The sequence below is a fragment of the Danio rerio genome, chromosome 10 (genome assembly GCF_052040795.2).
Source record: "Danio rerio strain M-AB ecotype USA chromosome 10, GRCz13ab, whole genome shotgun sequence".
In the NCBI taxonomy this organism is placed as follows: domain Eukaryota; kingdom Metazoa; phylum Chordata; class Actinopteri; order Cypriniformes; family Danionidae; genus Danio; species Danio rerio.
In genome coordinates this window covers 47713587-47734322 of record NC_141030.1, presented here as the reverse complement: position 1 = coordinate 47734322, position 20736 = coordinate 47713587, and the positions used below count along the sequence as shown (strand labels likewise).

The window sequence follows — 20736 nt, the reverse complement described above, 5'->3', positions numbered from 1 at the left end:
CTTCTTTGCTTTCAGGAGCTTTGATGTGGAGGCTGAAGTATGAGGAGCGCTATCCTGCTGGAGAATTGTCCCTCTCCTGTGGTTTGTAATGTAATGGGCAGCACAGATATCTTGATACCTCAGGCTGTTGATGTTGCAGATCTCTCGCACGCCCCCATACTGAATACAACCCCAAATTTTGTCCTTTACCAAACTTGACTGATTTCTATGAGAATCTTGGTCCATGCTGGTTCCAGTAGGTCTTCTGCAGTATTGGTGATGATTGGGATGCAGATCAACAGATGATTCAGAAGAGAAATCCACCTTCACTTTATGATCAACTAGAAGTCAAGTTATTTGTTGCTCTTACAACCGGGATCCACCACAAGACCTTTGTCAGGTAGTGCATATATGACATTACAAGTCTTTAATGTCACTTACATACAATTGCATGCATCCTAATGAATAAAAATCTCCATCAGATTCACAATTCTGCATACAATAACTGGATTAATCTTCACATCCAGGAACTGAACTGGATGTACGAGTTATTCTCACAGGTCAATTGGCTGTGAATCTAATCTAGCATCCTACTAGGGACTTCAAATCCACTTACAACGTAGTACCTGGATTCTGCAAGTGAGCTAATTAAGCCAGCCAATGAATACAATAGAGACTGCGTTAAAGTTTTAAACCAGGCTTTCAGGTTCCTTTAAAATTTCCCCCAGCAGAAATCCTATTGTCCATTACCAGTATCTTATAGGTGACGTGTGCTGTTAGCTTGATTCGTTTAGACATCCCTCTCGTCTCCAGATTGCACTGTAAACCCCCATTCCTGGTATGTCTGCTCTATACCGTCTTCACAGGTTGATAATCCAGCTAAATCCAGTAAGACTTTAATGCTGGCCATGACAGCAAGGTCTTCAGCGGGACTGCCCATGTTTACATGCTCGCATGACCTTTAAAAACCCACTGACACCAAGAATGATCGCTATAATGACAACAATAAAGATGCTAAAGTCTGAACGTGCCAACTTCAGTACAATAAAGTACTGTATTTAAGTTGAAGGGTGCACTGTAAAAGAATAATGGTAAAATGTTCTAATAAAAGAACTGGCCGCTGTGACTGCCTCAATTTTACCATTACAATACTGTATGAAACATAATTTAAAAAACTTTTATGGTAAATTACTGTATTTTATTATTTAATGCGTTATATACAAATGTTTTTGGTGCTTAATATATTTATATTCTTGCGTGACTTTTAAAAACCCATTAACACCAACAACGATAGCTTTGATGACTGAATTTTACTGTTAAAATACTGTATAAACCAAAAAATGTAAACATATTTATAGTAAACAACCGTATTTCATTCAATTTGGGGTTACCCTTTACAAGCCCGCATGACTTTTAAAAACCCATTGACACCAAGAATGATCACTATAGTGACAACAATAAAGATGTTACAGTACAGTAAAATACAGTAGAAGTTTACTCAAACTTTTATGGTACCATATTTCATTAATTTAATGTGTTATACATCAATGTTTTGGGGTATCCTATATTTACATGCTTGCTTGACTCAGAAAACCATTGACACCAATAATGATAGCTATAATGACAATAATAAAGACACTAAAGTCTGAATGTGCCAACTTCAGTACAGTAAAGTACTGTATTTAAGTTAATAATAATAAATAAATAAAAACTGGCAGCTGTGGTTGCCTTGATATTACAATTTTTTATTATTTATGTTTTATTATCACATAACTTATATATGTTATATACTGATGTTTGGGGACTGCCCAAATTTACATGCGCTTTAAAAACCCATCGACACCAAGAATGATAGCTATAATGACAACAAGACACTAAAAGCTCACTGTGCCTGCTTCACTACAAAAAAGTACTGTATTTAAATTGAATGGTGCACTAAAAAATGTAAAGTTTACAATACTAAACTGACAGCTGTGGTTTCTTTGGTTGTACTGTTAAAATATATGGAAACCATAAGAAGAAATTTCAAAACTTTTATGATAAACTACCGTATTTCATTCATTTAAAATGTTTTACACCAATGTTTTTGGCCGGCCCATATTTACACTCCCGCATGACCTTTAAAAACCCATTGAAACCAAGAATGGGGGTTATAATGACAACAAAAAAAAAATGCTAAAGTCCGAATGTGCCAACTTCAGTACAATAAAGTACTGTATTTAAGTTGAATGGTGCGCTAAAAAATCCATAAAAGTTACAATAAAAAAAACTAGCAGCTGTGGTCGCCTGAATTTTACTGTTAAAATGCTGTTTAAATCGTAAAATAAATGTCAAAACTTGTATGGTAAATTACTGTATTTCATTCATTTAAAATGTTTTACACCAATGTTTTTAGCCTGCCCATGTTTACATGCCTGCATGACCTTTAAAAACCCACTGATCAGAATGATCGCTATAATGACAACAATAAAGATGCGAAAGTCAGAATGTGCCTATTTTGGCACAATAAAGTAGCCTACTGTAATTAAGTTGGATGGGGCACTGAAAAAAAATCAGTAAAATTTACAATAAAACAAAACTGTCAGCAGTGGTTGCCTGAATTTTACTGTTAATTTTACTGACTCATGGTTAGTGCAGTAAAAGTATTATCATCAATAACACTTGTTTAGCAACATAAAATCTTAAACAATGAAATCCTACCTATGTTATGCCTTTATGCTTAGTTTTCTTGCTGTGCAAACGTCCAGCAGATTAGCTTGGTCTTGACTAAGTGCGGTATGACTTTTGTCCTGGGAGCACTGTAGAAATATGGCGGCGGTATGACGCATGCTCAGGGCCGTATGCAATATATGTATGCTGGAATGATGCTTAAAGAGTAATCCCCGCCCACAACTCAATATTCCATTTCAGTTAAAAGTGCATTTTGCATCGGTGCCAATAGCCTAGTGGTTAAGTGCGCCGACATATAGCACCATGTTGCTCCCGGCGACCCGAGTTCGATTCCAGACTCGAGGTCCTAAGCGCACCCTTCTCCTCTCTCTGATCCTAATGTTTTCATGTCTGTCCTCCACTATTCTATCCCAATAAAAGGTGAAAAACCCCTAAAAAAACATAATTAAAAAAAGTGTGCTTTGTGTGTAAGAAAGGCACAATTTGTATTATTATTAGTGCATCGACATTGTAAAATAAAACTTTAAATTCGCGCTTCCAACTTCAGCGTGGATGCTAATCTATGTTATCAGTCTATGTGCGGGCTTTCTGACCTTTAGCTGACAGCTATAACACGCTTTGTAAATAATACATTAGCGGTCAGAAATAAGCTACCTCAGCACTCTTTTATTCTCACGTATCTTGTGTTTGCATTCCCGCACTAACTTGTTTCCTCTAACAGCTGTACCCTTGATCCAGGCACGTTCTCTATGATACTTCCAACATAAAAATACTCCTCGTGGCCATCTTGAATCCCCCGCGGACCAGCCTGTGCTTTATTCCGCGCTCCGCTTCTGCTCGCGAATCCCCAGAGACCAGCGGGGTCACGGATAACCGGGCACGGTGTCAGAAATTCACCGGAGATGCCAAGAGTTCATGATCCACGTATGAGCGGGAGGATGGATCCACACATGAGGAGATATCCGCAGGTCACGGGTTCACAGAAGGACGCAATAACTGGAGACTCTGGCTGTCAGAAACACGGAGGAACACACGCCAGGTTTCAGCTCTACACCTGGGGAGCTGCCAGTGTGTTGTCTTTATATAGTGGAGCTGATTAAATTGACAACACACTGACAGCAAGGACTATATATGCCTAAAAACGTCCTGAGGTACAGTTGATTTTATATTCGCACATATCTACAACTTGTGACGGTCCCTATATTGTTTACCATGCTACTTTGAATTTTCTGCCTAAAGTATGACTTCAAAACAACATTAGCACTATTTAATTGACTTTGAATGTTGTAGGCTACTTTGAAAGTTATTGGGAGCTAATATGATTTGTTTAAAATGAGTAAAAATATCTTTTTTGAAATTATAGGCTATTATTAATCTCTGAACCATCTTTACCTCAGCACCTCAGCCTAACATCCTTTATCTATAGGGCTGATTAATTTTACAACATAGGCCTACCGAATGCAGAGTTTTTTTTTAACGCTATACTGTCCCGCAAATTATTTAAAGGATTCACTGTTTGATGGGTTTTGTTAACCCAAGGTTGGGTCAAATGTGGGATTATTTATTTATTTATTTATTTTTACTATAGGCCTACTTAAATTGTTATAATGGTTATTGTGTAAAATGCCTCCCATTTTCCAAGTCTGCATTCACTCCTTGTCAAAGTAAAATCATGTAAATTTACTTTTGCACCATAAGACATGGTTGATTTAATGTCTCTTTTATTACTAATTGTATTTTATTTCTTCGCGTTTTTTAAGTGCAGAACATATGCTTGGTGAATTAAGTCCACACCAATACCAAAAGCAAATCTACGCCCTTGACTAAAAAAAGTTTTAAAAGATCAAGTACTATAGCAGTGGTTTTGATTTAAATACAATAATACCAGTAGACTCATAGAGGCATTATAATTAGAGCAGCTATAGTGGTCATATAAATTTGATCGATTTATTGTGGGCTAATCCTTACAAAGAGATACTGGAATCTATTTATGAAGATGCTGTCTTTCTATGATTAACTTCTTTCTAAGATAATCTACATTTGCATAATTCCCATTTTATTTTGATGGATTTTCGGATGATTTTGTCATTCTTGTTGCTGAATGAGGGTTAATGTTTCCAGAAAAACAAAAGTGTAATCATCATTAGCAACTTGAAATAATTTGAAACAAATGCACGAAAATGTGATCAGAAAAAAGTCTCAAGCAAACAATTCCTATAAGTTTTCAGAATTATATTCGAATATCATAAACAAAAGATGCATATATTTGCAAGCTGCATCAAATGAGACCTGAACCACCGACTAAAGAAATGGCACAAACTTTAGAGCCAATTACAATTAATCTCGTTTATTTGTAGGCTGATCTGATTGATGTGATAAGATCACCGCGCTTTACTGACACCAACACAGCTCACCTGTCCCGGTTATCATCGCCCTGTCAATTAAAATCTGCCCTTTTGTCTGTTCAGATAAAACATTTCTGACATAACTGTTTATCTTTTTTCATAAGACATAAGGTCATGGACACATATCGATTAAGCACATATTTAAGAAATAAATAACATCAACGGATATTTAATGTATTAGACCAACAACAAATGGCTTTTTACCATTTCTGCTTCTTGATCGATTTAAACTAAACTTTTTCAAGATATATTTAATGAATGCAATACCCAGATATCTGAAAAGCACCGATTTTAGTGACTTTTACATAATACCAAGGTTTTATAAGGCCGCTTTTATCCGCTTCTTGTGATTATTTTTGGCATGACTGCGTCATTTTTGTCTAAAGAAATGTTCATGTAATTAATATTAGCAGTATGTAATAAAAGTATCGTTTTAGATGCAATTATTTGCATTCAGTTCTTCAAAACATTTTAAACAAAATAAGTGAAAGCGCTTCACGAGAAAGGCTTTATCTCAAAGTTATGAAAACTTTATTACAAAAGGAAGAAACAAATCACATTTACGCATGGAATGATTAATTGTTTAATCAAATGTTGCATCGTACATAAAATCCAACAGCCCCAAATAATCAACCTGCAGGATCGAAGTGGAAAATACTGTAAAGTATACACCAATATGCATAACCTTAAGTGCTGTGTTGATTGTTTAGATCACGTGTTCATGAGGTCGATGAGCAGGAAAATAAATACAGCAAAATAAATAATCGTTAAATCCATTGTCTCCGCTTCGGTTAAAAACAAAACTTGTGTATTTCTTTAGGGAAACTTCAATAATGGTGATTTGGTTCCCTCCGTTAAAACATATTAGCTAACTAACTAAATTAAGACATTTTGCATTTTGATTTAAAACATTTTAAACGGATCATTACAATGCAGAAGAAATAAAGGTTATATAAGACACAAATCATGATTGACTGTTAAAAGCAAGGACAAAAAGAGCAAAGATAAATTCACATTGTCACATTTTTGTAACCTGCACTGTAAAAGAAAATCCGTAAATTAGCAGTTTTTCGTATTTTGTGTTTCATGTTTTTATTTTATTTTACTTTCCTTGTTTATTTATGCTTTTGAATTGGGATCTTGATCTTTCCTCCAACAATTTTTAACATTCAAAAGCTCAAAAAGTGACTTTCATGAACCTCTTTAATAGTTTGCAGTGCTGTATTGTCTGGGTTGGTGGGCTAAATACCTTATAGCCTAATTTACTGCCAGTACATTTTATTTCATTTTACAGAATTATTTCTCTCTATATTACTTCTAGATATTTTTTCCAAACTACTAAAATGTCAATAAAAGTCACTTTGTTGAACTGTAGGGTTGAACTTTCAACATCAAAAGTCGCAGCAAACCATTTTGTGTTTAACAGACGTCTAATAGACATCTAAACGTAGACAGCTTGGCTTAAACAAAGGCTAAACTTGTCGGTGAAAATCTAATAGACATCTAAAAATAGCCCAAAACTAGACTAGTCGTCAAATAGACAGATTAGACAGACTTTATATTTGTAGTCATTATTTCTGTTATCCCGGTTTTATTTGATGATTAGTTTTGGCTTATTCTTGGACGTCTGACAGCCCAAATTTAGCTTTGTTTTAGCCAATACGACTATGTTTAGACGTCTATTAGACATCTTTTAAGAACAAAGATGCTTGCTGGGGTAGCAAAGACCTTATACAAATCCATAAAAAGCAATAAACACTTAAAATACGGAAACCGTGGATTTTTTTACAGTGTGATGTTAAGAGAGTCCGACTTTCTGCGTCGTCCTTGCCTGTTTAGTTTTCTTTAGAGTCTGTAAATGCTCACCAAATGTTATTGAATAGGCATGTAGGGCCAGTTGAAACTGCTCCCAGATAGCAGCATATCCCTGATGAGCGTCTCAATGGGTGTTTTTCCCACCAGCCGAACGAAGAAAAGCTGTTCAATGACGGAGGAGGAGACCATGCGGAGCGCCGGGAGCCGGAGCAGCAGTTTGCCGAAGCGGGTGGGCTGGTTCGGGTACTGACTCCGCACATACTCCTCCAGGGCACATTGAGATTTCTCCTGGAGACCTTCAATGTGCGGGATGTCTGAAAGGCCGCATGCATCTGTGTGCAAATAATACGAAAAGAAATCAGTTTGTCGAAATGTGTGGTGAAGTTTTTTAGTTTAATTAAAGTGAGAAGGTGCATCGCATGCATCTGTGTAAAAAAAACAAGAAAACGGATAGAGGGTAAAGTTTGTCGAGATGTGGTGCAAGCTTTTAAGAGTTTATTTAAAGTGAGAATATTTTGCATGTCGAATTTAATAAGAATGTCAAATATATTGAATAAATTGTGTGGATTCATAAAGAGGTTGTGCTCAAAATGGAGAAGTAGCCAAATATTTACAAAATAGCTTGAGTAAAATGTATTTTTGTTAATTGTGGTATAAGTTGAATTTAAAAAAATCTAAAATGTGCAAATGAAGGAGAAAGACCGTGAATGCCGCTATTAACCCTATACTGTTGTCTCATAAAAATAACCGCCTTGATTAAACCTCTAAAATAAAGGTGCACACTTTAATTTCAAATCTGTTTTGCAAGAAGAAACAAGCTTATCTTCATCACAAAGTAGGCCTATATGAATCTATGAAATGTCATCAGTAGCCAACACTCATTTTTGACTAAGGGTGTATTTTAATGCTAATACGGTTGTATTATTCTGTATAAATACACCGTTTGCTCTGCGTCGGGTAAAAAAGACCCGACTTTACTCTAAAGCTAAATCTATTTTGCATGAAGAAGCAAGCTCATCTTCACAAACTGTGAATGTGCAGGTGTTCCCTCATCGGTGTTTACTCAGTGGACAACACTCGTTTCTGACTACATTGGAGGGTGTGTTTTTATGCTAAACTGCTATACCACACAATCGATTTGTGTTGGGACGACATGAAGGAATTGCGTTAACTCATTCGTTCTTACAAATTTAAGTGGATTGAACATAAAACAATTAGGCTTTATCCCGAACAAAAATCAAGAATTGTGTTGTTTTAAGCACACTGAAAAAATGATGCCTGCAAAATTCTTGCAAATAATTTAAATGTGTTGAATGTAAACAAACAACTTAAATGTTGTAATGTTCAACTTTATTTGTTTGTTTAAATTTAGCCCATAAAATAAATTGTTTACAACCTTTTTAACAAGTTTAGTAAAGTGCGTGTAAGTGAGTGTGTGCGTGTAAGTGTGTGTTTGTTAAAGTGTGTAGTTTTTGTGGTGTAAAAATATTTGTATTGTTGGGTCAAAATTGACTTGAACTTATAGGGTTAAACTTGCATATTTAAAAATGTCTATAAAACTGCACAAAAACCTCTGGTGACTGTAATATTTAAGTAAGAAATATAGGGTAATATTATTTTAAGCATTTGAAATGTATTTTCTAAAAAAAGTATAATTCAATTAAATTTTAAAGCATCGGCCTACTTCCATTTGCATTAATTAGCCACGTTAAACACATTTACCTTGTGCATTAATTTCCAATTAGGCTAATTACGATGAGATGGAGGATAGCCTGTGTATGGACACAATGAATTAACCGAACGAATTAAAAGCTAAGTTGTTTATAAAAGCTTAGGAAAGGTAGAACCAACGAGAATTCATTGAAATGCACAGCACTCCATTTAAATATGCAGAACAGCCTGTAATGTTTTTAAAACCCTTTTTTTCTGTCATTACACTAGCGAGACAGTTTAGAAAGTTTGACCACCGTGGGACTTTAATTATATTTTGAAGATATAATCTAACATTTACTCAGAAAAAAATGGCACTGCTAGCAAATGCCAGCTTAATATTTAAAAAGACCCCAAATTATTTCGCGATATATTTATTTATGATACAATGAAAAGTACAACTTATTGAAGTATATAGCTAATTTATACAATGACCTAGTTTAAAAAGCACTAGAAGAGCCTGTTGCTATTGTAACCACCTCAAATATGTTAGCATACCTCATAAAAACTTTGAATCAAACTTTGGTTACTTAAATGTTGTTAGAAAAACATACTACTAATTTATCAAAATATATAAGCGTCATTTAAATGTTAATCAAAAGTTTTGATCTTTAATTTAAATAAATTTGCCCTAATTTTTAATGGTAACCTAAAGGTTTTAAACAGGTTTAAAACTAAAACACGATAATTAAAATAAGACACGTGCACTTATCAAACAACTTAATTCAATGATTCAGTTTATTTTTATGCTAATATTGGTTTATTAAGTAGCCCTATGATGCCATTTTACAAGATTAACCTGAAACCATTTAAAACCCCTACACATATTTAATCTGTTGTGCACAGATGGCACTTGACAGATTATTGGTTCATTGTTCAAAACAAACATCGCGGAACAAATAGGATCATTTTAACCACGTTGTTTTTATCTGAAGAGTGGGCGCGGCTACTTGATCGTTGGAGACTTCCGGTCTCATTCACGTCCATTTATTTTTTATGCTGGTGTAACGTGTTGCGTTTGCATGCATTATGAAAATAATAAATATGATGATTTCTATTGCAAACAGCTTAGCCAGTTTACAGTAATTAGTTGTTCTTGATTTTCATAAAAGCAGCTAATCAATCGGAGGTCTAGCACATTTACTTCCTGTTGTAAATTAGTTGCAGAATAGCTTGTTAATTAGTTCACCAAAAGAAGTCTCTGTCACAATTTACTCACCTTTGATTTCCCACCAAGTAAGTTTAACAGATCTAATAGACCTAATAGAGTCTAATGGATCTAAATCTAAATACAGACAGCTTAGCTAAAACAAGGCTAATAAAATAAATAAATCTAATAAATGTTTAAGCATATCTTAAAACTATTACTAAAAACACAGATCTGGCATAAATCCCATGTATAGTCATTCATTCGTTTATTTAATGACTAGTCTGGTTTATATGTTTATTAGATCTTCACTGACAGCCCAGATTTAGCCTTGCTTTAGCCAAGCTGTCTATCTTTATATGTCTATTAGACTTCTTTTAAACACACGCATGCACGGACACACAAATGCTTGCAGGGTTGTTCCAAACCATGTTCTTAATTCTGTTGAACACAAAAGAAAATATTTTACAGCATTTTGGAAGCCAATGATAACACATCTATAGAAGAAAACCAAATCCTATAGAAGTCAATGACACCCCATTATTAGTGTTTCCCCTGAAGATGTCATTGGTTAGAGCAGGGGTGCCCAAACTTGGTCCTGGAGGGTCAATGTCCTTCAGCAGGGGTGTCCAAACACAGTCCTGGAGGCCCGGTGTCCAGCATAGTTAAGCTCCAACTTGCTTCAACACACTTCCCTGGAAATTTCTAGTACATCGAAAGAGCTTGATTAGCTGGTTTAGGTGTGTTTAATTGGGATTGGAACTAAAATATGCAGAACACCGGCCCTCCAGGACCAAGTTTGGACACCCCTGTCCTACAGAGTTTAGTTCAACCCCAGTTAGACACACCTGAATTAGCGGATCAAGCTGTTTAGGTATACTAGACACTGCAAAGCAGGTGTGTGGAGGCAATTGGAGCAAAACTCTACAGGACACCAGCCCTCTAGAACCCGTGGATTAGAGGTTACCAACATTACTCAAAATATTCTCTCTTAGTTGCGCGTGGTTAAGTGCACCTTAGCACTGTGGTGCTCATGGCGACCTGAGTTCAATTCCTGGCTCAAGGTCATATGCGGATCCCTTCCTCTCTCTCTGTTTCCAATGCTTTCCTCTCTGTCCTCCACTATCTCCTAATAAAAGGTGAAAAACATCTTCATTTGTACCAACAGAATAAACCAACCTAAAGTTTTTTGGAATAAATCAAGTGTGCAAAGTATATTATAAATGACAACAGGCTTTAAATGGGGTATATGCCGAAGCATGCTAATGGGACTTTTAATTTGCCAGTAACCTGGGTTAAGCGCTTCCGGCAAATTGAATGCCAATGCAAAATCCGGTGCGTTTAAGGTCTGTTTTCTTTAAAAATCAGCGATCTCTACCAGCTGAGTGATATCCGATTTAAAGTGGGTGTCAGATTGTACAAGAAGCGCTGCATTAAATTACATTCCCCCCGCCATATCTTTATAATATAAGCATTTATTTTACCCCAGTATATTCAATGAAGCTTCTGTGTTAGCCTGCCGATTCTGACGGGCGCGTGCGAGTAAACAACTTTTTGACTCGTTGTACGCTTGAGCAACTAAATAAATGCTAAAGTTTATTTAACTGAATGTATTTTAATGACATTACAACATCGATGCTGTAAAAGAAACCGTATCAAATGGAAAAAAGTTCACAATAACAGGTCACCGGATGTTTATCAGTATGGGAAAAACACTAGCTCGGCATACACCCTATTTGAGGGAACTATCCCTTAAATCAGCCTCGGTGCTGGATGTCCTGCAGAGTTTAGTTCCAACCCCAGTTAGACACACATGAATCAGCTAATCAAGCTTTAGCTGTAGTTTTCAAGGAGGTGTGTTAAAGGGAGTTGGAGCTAAACATTGGGGAAAGGTTGGTTTTAAATTCACACATTCCCCTTAATAATATCATGACTGTTAATGAACGTGTGGATATAAATTGAACTTTTATTGAGGTGAAATTTGTTTTATATTCGCACATTCATTCAGTTTTGAACAGTGACACAGTCCTTATATTGTTCATCACACTATTTTGAATACTCAGCCTGAATTTGCATGTAAATGTGACTTCAAAACAACATAACTATTTAATTGACTGTGAACAATAGTTCAATTCAATTCAGCTTTATTTGTATAGCGCTTTTACAATGTAGATTGTGTCAAAGCAGCTTCACATAAATGGTTACAGTAACTGGAACAGTGTGGTGCAGTTTTTAGTGCTTAAGTTCAGTTCAGTTTAGCTCAGTTCAGTGTGATTTAATCAATAGTGCACTTTGATAGTCATTGGCTGCCAAGATTGTTTCCCTGTTTAGAATTTGCAAATAATACTGATTATTCTGAAATTATATAATTATAAAGAAAATGTACTGATGTGCGAATATAAAATGCACCCAGTTAATCAGCAGAATTAATGTTAAAGTGAGCAGCGTTCATCTGACAGGTCCATTTGCGATGGCACCCTCCCAATGGATATTGGATAAGACGAAATGACCAAGCATCCAGCCCCAAATATACAATCTCACTGAAACTCCAAGAGATTATACAAGAGAGAAGTTAAAGGCCTACAAGTCTTTGGATGCCAACAATGTTGTTCTTTGTGGTCATGTGCAAGAAATAATGCTTCAAAACTTTGTAGTGCTAAAATCCGAGGTTCTGCCTAGCCAAAAACAAGGAAAGAAGACAGAGCTGTACAAGCCCTGTGTCATCATCAGCAAGCAAAACAACTTCATTCTGACAGCCAACTGCACCTGTACGGCAGGGTGTGTGAACTTATACTTTCACATTTCATTCTGAGCATTAAGTGTCCGCAGTTTAATTCACCATATTGAACTGTTTCTGCTGAAATCATTGCTGAAATCAAAATCGAGTGATGTGTGTGATTCAGCATAGCGTGAACTTACCTGATATAACATGAGAACTGCAGAGTCCAGCATTTTTAATTAGGTCCTCACTCCATTGAGCTCTTCTGATGGCTGTTAGCTAAAGACGTCTGCGGTTGGCATTAAAAGCAGTGTGGTGTACGGTAAAAGTTACGCTTTCTATTTTTGGACTTTCGATTTGGCACAACACAACATGTTTGCTATTGCAACCGGTCTTTTTTGTTTTGCAACCAGTATGCACAGTTGAATCCGTGTGACGTCATGTGTAGGTTGGTAATTCCCCTATAAGCTAAACTCTGCAGGACACCCCTTCGGGCACCCCTCAGTTAGAAGCTTCCAACATTACTCAAAATATCTTCTTTTGTGTTCAACAGAATAAAGAAACTCAAGCCGGTTTGGAAAAAGTCAAGGGTGCGTATACTGTAGACTACTTTAAATAATAATTTAATTTAAATTTGAGTGAACTAGCGCTTGTTAGAGGCTTCCAACGTTATTCAAAATGTGTTTTTGTGTTCAACAGAGTAAAGAAACTCAAACTGTTTTCAAAACAAGTCAGTTGAGGTGAAGTTGGTTTTATATTTGCACAATCGTTCAATGACTACTCCATACATTGTTTACCATTGTGCTTTGAATATCCGGACTGAAATTACATGCAAGTATGACTTTAAAACAACATTAGCACTATTTAATTGACTATGAACACTGTGGGACTTTGATGGTTGCTGGCTGCTAATATGATTTCACTATTTAGAATTTGCAATTGATTAAAATTTTTTATTTAATTAATTAAATTAAACATTTTAATTACATTTTTAATTAAAAAATTTTGAGATTATATTATTATGAGAAAGACTGAATGTGCGAATATAAAACCAACTTTACCTCAATAACAAGTCAATGGTGCATAGTCTAAATGAATGACAGTTTACATTTGAGTGAACTACCCCCTGAATCTGCAACAGCTCGGGCCTACCTGAGGTGAACAGCACTATGGCTTTGGCACAGCTGTATTCGGCGGAGTCCACCTGCAGGGCCTTCAGTTTCTCCACCTGCTCCTGGAAGAAGCGAATATGATCCATGAAGGCCACGACTCGGTCCGCGGACATCGGCGACGCGTGCAGGCCTGCGGCGGCCAGCAGAGGGGCCACGTGCAGCGGCATAGAGCTCTGCGCGGCGTTCAGCACGAACAACTCGCTCCAGGTGAGTCTGAGCAGAGACACCTGATCCGTGATTTGCAGATCGGGGAAGAACGGGATGTTCCTGGCCCACTCCACCGCGCTGAAGAGCAGACGGGCCGCCAGCTCGCAGATGTTCTCTATGCCCATGATGTTGCCGGACTGCATGCACTGGTTGCCGTATCTCGAGGCTGGATAGGGCTCGGCCCGGAGGAGAAGCGATATGTATCCGGATAAATAGCACTGGCCGTTCAGGTGATCTCCGTTGGTCAGCGCGTAATGGCTCGGGTTCGGCTGGTTCGGTGGCATTCTGCCTCGCTGAACCGCTATCAGAACACAGAGAGATGGAGAAGAAATGTGCATATATATACAAACAATATTTATCTATCTATCTATCTATCTATCTATCTATCTATCTATCTATCTATCTATCTATCTATCTGTCTATCTGTCTGTCTGTCTGTCTGTCTGTCTTAATTGCAAGTTTCTGAAAACAAAGACGAAAGAATGCATTTTTACACGAAATATGATATTAATTATTGAAAAGACAATACAAACAAAATTTACTCTATCTATCTATCTATCTATCTATCTATCTATCTATCTATCTATCTATCTATCTATCTATCTATCTATCTATCTATGAAATCTGTTATTAAATATTGAAAGAAATGTGAATGCATGCACTACATTTAATTTGATCTCTCATCTGCATATATTATCTGTCTTTACCCATTAATTACAAGTGTAATATGTTATATAAAAACAAGACTGAAGGGAAGTGCATTCTAATGCTCTCTTATAATGTTTGATGCATTATTTGAACATTTTAACTTATTATTAAATATCAAAAAGGTTAATAAATGTGCAATCTTATCTACTGTCTTTAGTATTATCTGCTAGAACACTCTGTTTACACCTTATCTGCAAGTGTAAAATTAGTTGAACATGATAAGATCGTTCAAGACGTTTAAAGAAAGCTCTTGTAATGCTTTATATCAACAATGCTGTCTGAAAATAACTAAAATAGAATTTTTATAGAAACGTTTTTAATACATTTTTAATTGACTTGAGCTTCAAGTTGTATAAGCTACACAGCAAATTCATCAGAGTTAAATTCTCGGTGTTGAAGCATTTGAGAGTAAAGTGTTGACGTTAAAGAGTTAGATTTTGATAAATGAATATAATAAGAGTTAGAATTGATTTTATTCAGTGCGAAATCAAGGAGTTATCTTTTCAACACTTGGTGGTGTTATTTCCAACATCCGGGAATTCATGCAGCCCCAGTCACTGAAGAATTTTCCAGACGCCATTTTCCATCTGAGGTTTAAAACAGCAACTGGTGAGTCAAACTACCTAAATGTTGGTATTTTACTGACTTTCTTTAAGGATATACAGTTGTAAACATATTGTTAAGTTAATAACTTTAGAATGGAGTGAAAATTTTAAACTTCTGCGGTTCATTCATAGTCGTTTGTGTATCTAGCTTAACTGCATTAATTGACTTCTTTTCAAGAATGTTTTTATATATGCTCACGCATACATAGTGCATAAAAACATCAAATGTACATGTTCAACACATTTCTGTCACGCTTAATGCCATTTTGTGCATTGTTACCCATTTGTAAAATAAAATCGACACTTCTCCTTTAATTCCAAGCAAACTAGCGAGGGAATCCCCGGAGCAGCCTAACGTTAGCCTACTCTGCCCGGATGCTGCTAACGGCAACACAGGACGGTTTCCATAAGCTCTGGAGAGTTTCTAAAACATATCTGGTGAGTAAATTAACATATGCTTACTTGTAAAAGGCTTCCTGACTGAAACAAATGATTGTTTGTTATTCATGTACGTTAATTTGGTTATTTTAAACACCGCGGCCCTTTTAAACTGGTTCATTCATGGCCGTCCATATACCGTTAGTCCATAACTTAGACTCGTGTGATAACGTACGCTTGAATTATATTAAGTGTTGACAACCATTAAAGTCGGAATGTTAACATTAATGTCTTTAAATGACCGCGTTTGAACTTTATCAGACATTTAACGTTACAGAAGTCTCCCGGAAGTTGCGGGACTAACGTTAACGTTATCCCGCAAATGCACAGAGACTCCCAGATGCCCAAGTAGATGCCCGCAAATGAATGATAATCTCCCGGAAATCGCGCGTCTCCCGCCCGGTCATTAAACACTTTGCACGCCCCTCTCCACCGCATCCCTCCCAGCTCTTCAGGTACGTCGCGCGCAACTCATCCCATTGCTCTTTAGGTACTCATCTCTCCCGCTACCTCCCGCACATCAACTCCGTATCCCCCGAAAATGACTTTTCCCAACTCAGGATGTCTGACGTTAGTAAGTTAGGCTATTTCTGTAGTCAGGAACATCTTAGTCAAGCTTTTTCTCCCGCATGATATTGTGCTTAAAACTATAGGCTAAACTTAGCATGTACTGTACACAACATTTCCGTTTTATTAGTGCGTTGTAAAAAGCCACCTGTCTGTAAAATTAATCAACTGATTCATATTTGAGCAGCCTAATGATGATACAGGTTTGATTTGTAGATTTATTATCAATAATCAACATCTGAATCAAAAGATATGTGAAAATGTGTGAGGCATACTTTGTGATGTTCATCTCTCTGTTTTTATCTGAAGGTTATGCATATGTGTTAGATACTAATGTGTTGTTGTTTTTTAACAGCCAAAGTTCTCTATACAATAACACAAGACCCTGTGACGGTGGCTGATTAGAGACGGATGGTGTATTTCCAGAGTTGGTGAAATGACCAAGCACACCTTCTTGGTCATATGTGGTGATAATAATGAAGGTATGTTTGATAAAGTTCTGTATTTGTTTCACAATAAGCTGAGAGGGTATTAGAGCATTAAAGAATAACAAATGACATGACGGTGATAAGTTTTGTATTGTGGGTGAACTGTTACTTAAATAATGTTTTGCTCTTTGCTCTGCACTTTTCCTCTTCTTCTTATCCTAATATTTTAGATTATATTTGGACCTGAAACATCTGCTAGACTCCAGGAAAGGTGGCGTCAATACTGGACCTGAAAGGGCCTAACAAGTTGAATCTGGTAAAGAAACACGCACACACACACACACACACGCACGCACATGCTTATAGAAAACTGTAAGTTTATGAATATTTTTTACACTGTGGCCAATATTTTGGGGAAATCAGCATCACTAAATGATATAAAAGATTTTAAGCTCCTCTAAATTTTGCTCCAAGTGTTGTGTTAAATTCAAGATTCTGGACAGACAGCTGCCTGTTTTTCCAGTTCTAGTCATAGTGGTTAACCTAATTGTTTTTGGAGATCCAACAGTGATATATGTGTTTTTTCTACTTTTCCATATCCTGTCACCTCAACCAGCTGGGAGAGTCAAGTTGTGGATCATCATGAAGATTTTCAAAAGGTGAGTTTAGATTTCTTGAAAGTTTTATTTACTTTAAATGTTCTTTTAAATATATCATAGAATTTGATTGCAATTTGTTTTCAAACATTTTTCTTAGTCATGCTGGAGTCTTGAAGAGTTCTTAGATGAGCATCACCCTATATCCGTGCATCAGGAACCACCAGACGAGCGATCAGCAGCTACTACATCGTCATGGATAAAAAGGTCATCCTGTGGCTGGGAAGCACATCTTTCACAGGACATGCTTGATGAGATTTCCTAGCTCCAGTTTGTTTTCACACAAGTTTACAGCATTTATACCTTCATTAAAACTGCTGTGTTTGATATGGAGGACCAAGGAAACACCCGAAGTGAAAGATTTGCACGCCAAGTTGTTTAAAATGTATTTTCAGAAGAAAACTATGAGTTCAGAAGAAAACTATGAGTGACGATATATTGAACTTTCAAATTGCTCTGATGAAACATCAAGTTTGGACATCATATTTTGTTGATACTGTCTGTACTAATAAAACATTTAAAGCATATTTGACATTGTTGCATTTTAAAAATTGAATGAATTGTTGAAGTTGTGAATGTTTTCAAATAAAATGTTTTTTATTTTGTAATTTACAGTCTATTTGACCTTTTTTACCATATTTACACTCAAGAGAGTTGAATAAAATAACAATATATTACACCAGGTGGTGTTAAATATAGTTACATTTTTTAACTCTGCCCTGAGTTAAAATTAACCCTTACTTCGGTGTCAATGTGCCAACCCTTTTGAAAGTGTTGATTTAAGTCTGTTTTGAGTGGACCCCATGAGACACTTTCAAAGTGTTGAAATTAACACCCATAGAGTTGTTTTGGGTCCCCATATTTTGCTGTGTATAATGTTGTTCCATAAGATGTGTCACACATGAAAAATGCTAGTAATTTAGCCTACTATAGCGTATTATATTTAACCTAATAAAGTGTATTTTGCTGCATATATTATAGTATTTACAACACTCAAATGTATGCTGCAGCCAGGGGGGATTTAGTGATTTTGAGGCCCAAAGCAATTCCAGCGTGGGCTAAAGTCCTGAAATGCACCCTCTCTACTTTTATTTAATTTTTTATTTATATTGCTGTTTTTTTTTTCTCTCAATATTTTTTTTCGGCATTTTAAACTAATGCAATGTCATTATAAGTGATTAATTTTCTCAAAATGAATTTACAACTAAAAATAATATTTTTTTTAAATATAAATTTGACTGCCGGACTGCTCCATGATGGATATTTTATTTGGTAATATTATTATTATTACATATTACATTAATATAATACTATTAACGTATAGGCTATTTGATTGTATACTAAATATTTAATTACGTTAAAATTGTATTAGTTTAACTCTCAACAAAAAAATTAATAAAATATGGTAGAAAACAAAGTTATATTTAGTTTATAGGTATAATTTTTAACTTTAGATATTTATTGAGGGCCCCCAGATTTCCTTGGGCCCTAAGCTGCTGCTTACCTCGCTTATTGGTTAAATCCGCCCCTGACTGCAGCATAGAATTGAGCATAGAATAATTAGATATATAATATTAGTGTTTACTAAAGTAAACTTAATTTTGCTGGTACAATATTTTCTATTTTTGTAAAAAAATACAGCATTGTGTTGTTTATTTTACAACAGTTGTTGTTACCAACTATAGAACAATCAAACCTTATTAATTCAAGTACTTTACCATAGTATAATTCAAAAGACTAACTACAAATGACTATAATATTTTTTTCCAAGTATGATGAATAAGTTTAGGTATTTAAAAATTAAAATGTTTCCAAATAAATCATTGTAAATATTGATTGAAAATCATCCGCTTATTTTTGTTTATTTCTACCATTTTATGACTTTATCGGTAATTATCGCAGGTTGCATAAATGCAGATTTCCCCCACACAAGATGTACTCACCTTCGCGTCTCATGCCCACTTTCAGGCACTTCTTCAGGCGGCAGTACTGGCACTGGTTGCGGTGGTGCTGATCCACCGGGCAGCTTCTGTTGGCGCGGCACGTGTACGATAAATTCCGCCGGACACTTCGCTTGAAGAAACTTTTGCATCCCTCGCAGGTGAACTGTCCGTAGTGCTTCCCGCTGGATTTATCCCCGCACACCACACACTCGACGTGCTGCTGGTTTTGCGCCGCGATCTGCGCTTTTTCCTCCGCGGACTTCGGCGAGTGCCGGTGCTGGAGGTGCTCTCTCCCGGCCGCGCTCTGATCATCCACCGCTGCCAGCTCCTCCTGCGGATCTCTCCACGCGCTCACCACCATGGCCATGGCTGGAATCTTTTACGCGAATTAACCAAGAAAGCCGGTTTTATCCACGCATTTCCCTAAACGCGCGATTTGAAGCAACTCCGTGCGTAAAAGGGACGATCGGAAACCCCAGATGAATCAGATCCAATGGGAGTACAGATACCGCGCTGTCGGCATGATTGACAGGAGCATGAGTGGAGGATTGCTGACTATAACAGATTTATTTGGAGCATCCGTGAAAACTCAACTCTTTTCGGCATGATGGAGATGTACATGACCGCACTTTACTCTGTGTTCTTCTCACGCGCGCGCTTCACTGGTGGTCTTTTGAATGGTGTGTGTGTGTGTGTGTGTGTGTGTGTGTGTTATAATGGAGCCCATCAGGTAGTAAAGCGCAGAAGTGGGCGGCTCCTTTAAGCTCGGAAGCTCGTTTGATTGGTCATTTAGCTCACATATCCTTCAGGATGCAGTTCCAGAGGCTTTCTCATGACACACATGAGACTTTAATGCAGTGGCGTAGCGGACGGGCCCGCAGGGCACGCACCGCGGGGGGGCCCCGCGTGATTAGGGGGCCCCGAGTCGTCGCGATTTTCAATAAACTGTTGGGAACAACTGTGGTCGGAACCAAAGTTCACACGTCTGTGTTCTCTGAACACCTCTCAAGCGGTGGACTACTTCATTCTGATTGCTTGCCGCCAATGTTGCCAACTTAGCGACTTTGTCACTAGATTTAGCGACTTTTCAGACCCCCCTAGCGACTTTTTTGTGTGTTATTGGAGATTTTTTTAGACTGTCATTTTTCCATACTGTAGCGTCCCTACTCTTCTCAACGAGCTGCGTGTGATGCCGCCAGTCCCTCCCCCGCCTCACAGCACTGACAGGCGGCCCAGTCAGTCCTCGTACAGCAGCTTCTCCCACCTGCAGCCCGAGAGCAGATCACCCCTCTGCGTACCGACGACAAATGATTTAGCACAGGCAGTGTGAAGGTATTTCCCTTGTACAGTCAAACCGATCTACTTCTACTTTATTTTAACAATTTAATTGGACCGTTTATTCTTTTCTTGTTCACAATCACAGATATTTTAGTGACAGTTTCTGAACTTGTCTGAGTTTATTTCATATGAGAGATTACTGCACATTCACTAACGTTACACATCTGTAATGATATACTGTATTCAAACAGCAATAAATTTAGTTAAATAAACATGCTTATATAAAGTG

General features: G+C 36.9%; 1 protein-coding gene and 2 long non-coding RNA genes across 4 annotated transcripts; 2 read left to right on the top strand and 1 right to left on the bottom strand.

Annotated features, from left to right (window-relative positions):
* Positions 1–200: 200 nt before the first annotated feature.
* LOC141376478 (uncharacterized) lies at positions 201–7464 on the top strand. 2 transcript variants are annotated; one of them, XR_015501598.1, is made up of 3 exons: positions 201–379; positions 3388–3800; positions 7017–7464. It is a non-coding gene; the product is annotated as an uncharacterized LOC141376478 (long non-coding RNA). The 2 variants fall into 2 exon arrangements; XR_015501597.1 differs by lacking the exon at positions 201–379 and having other exon boundaries at positions 3200–3800.
* Positions 5614–19824, bottom strand: nr2f1b (nuclear receptor subfamily 2, group F, member 1b). Its single transcript, NM_200592.1, is given in 3 exon segments — positions 5614–7201; positions 13598–14125; positions 19170–19824. Coding segments are annotated over 3 exon segments (1170 nt in total). The 5' UTR covers positions 19537–19824; the 3' UTR covers positions 5614–6926.
* Positions 14905–17834, top strand: LOC147842213 (uncharacterized). The gene is made up of 6 exons (XR_015501565.1): positions 14905–15141; positions 15460–15575; positions 16498–16624; positions 16801–16886; positions 17187–17229; positions 17327–17834. It is a non-coding gene; the product is annotated as an uncharacterized LOC147842213 (long non-coding RNA).
* Positions 19825–20736: the final 912 nt, after the last annotated feature.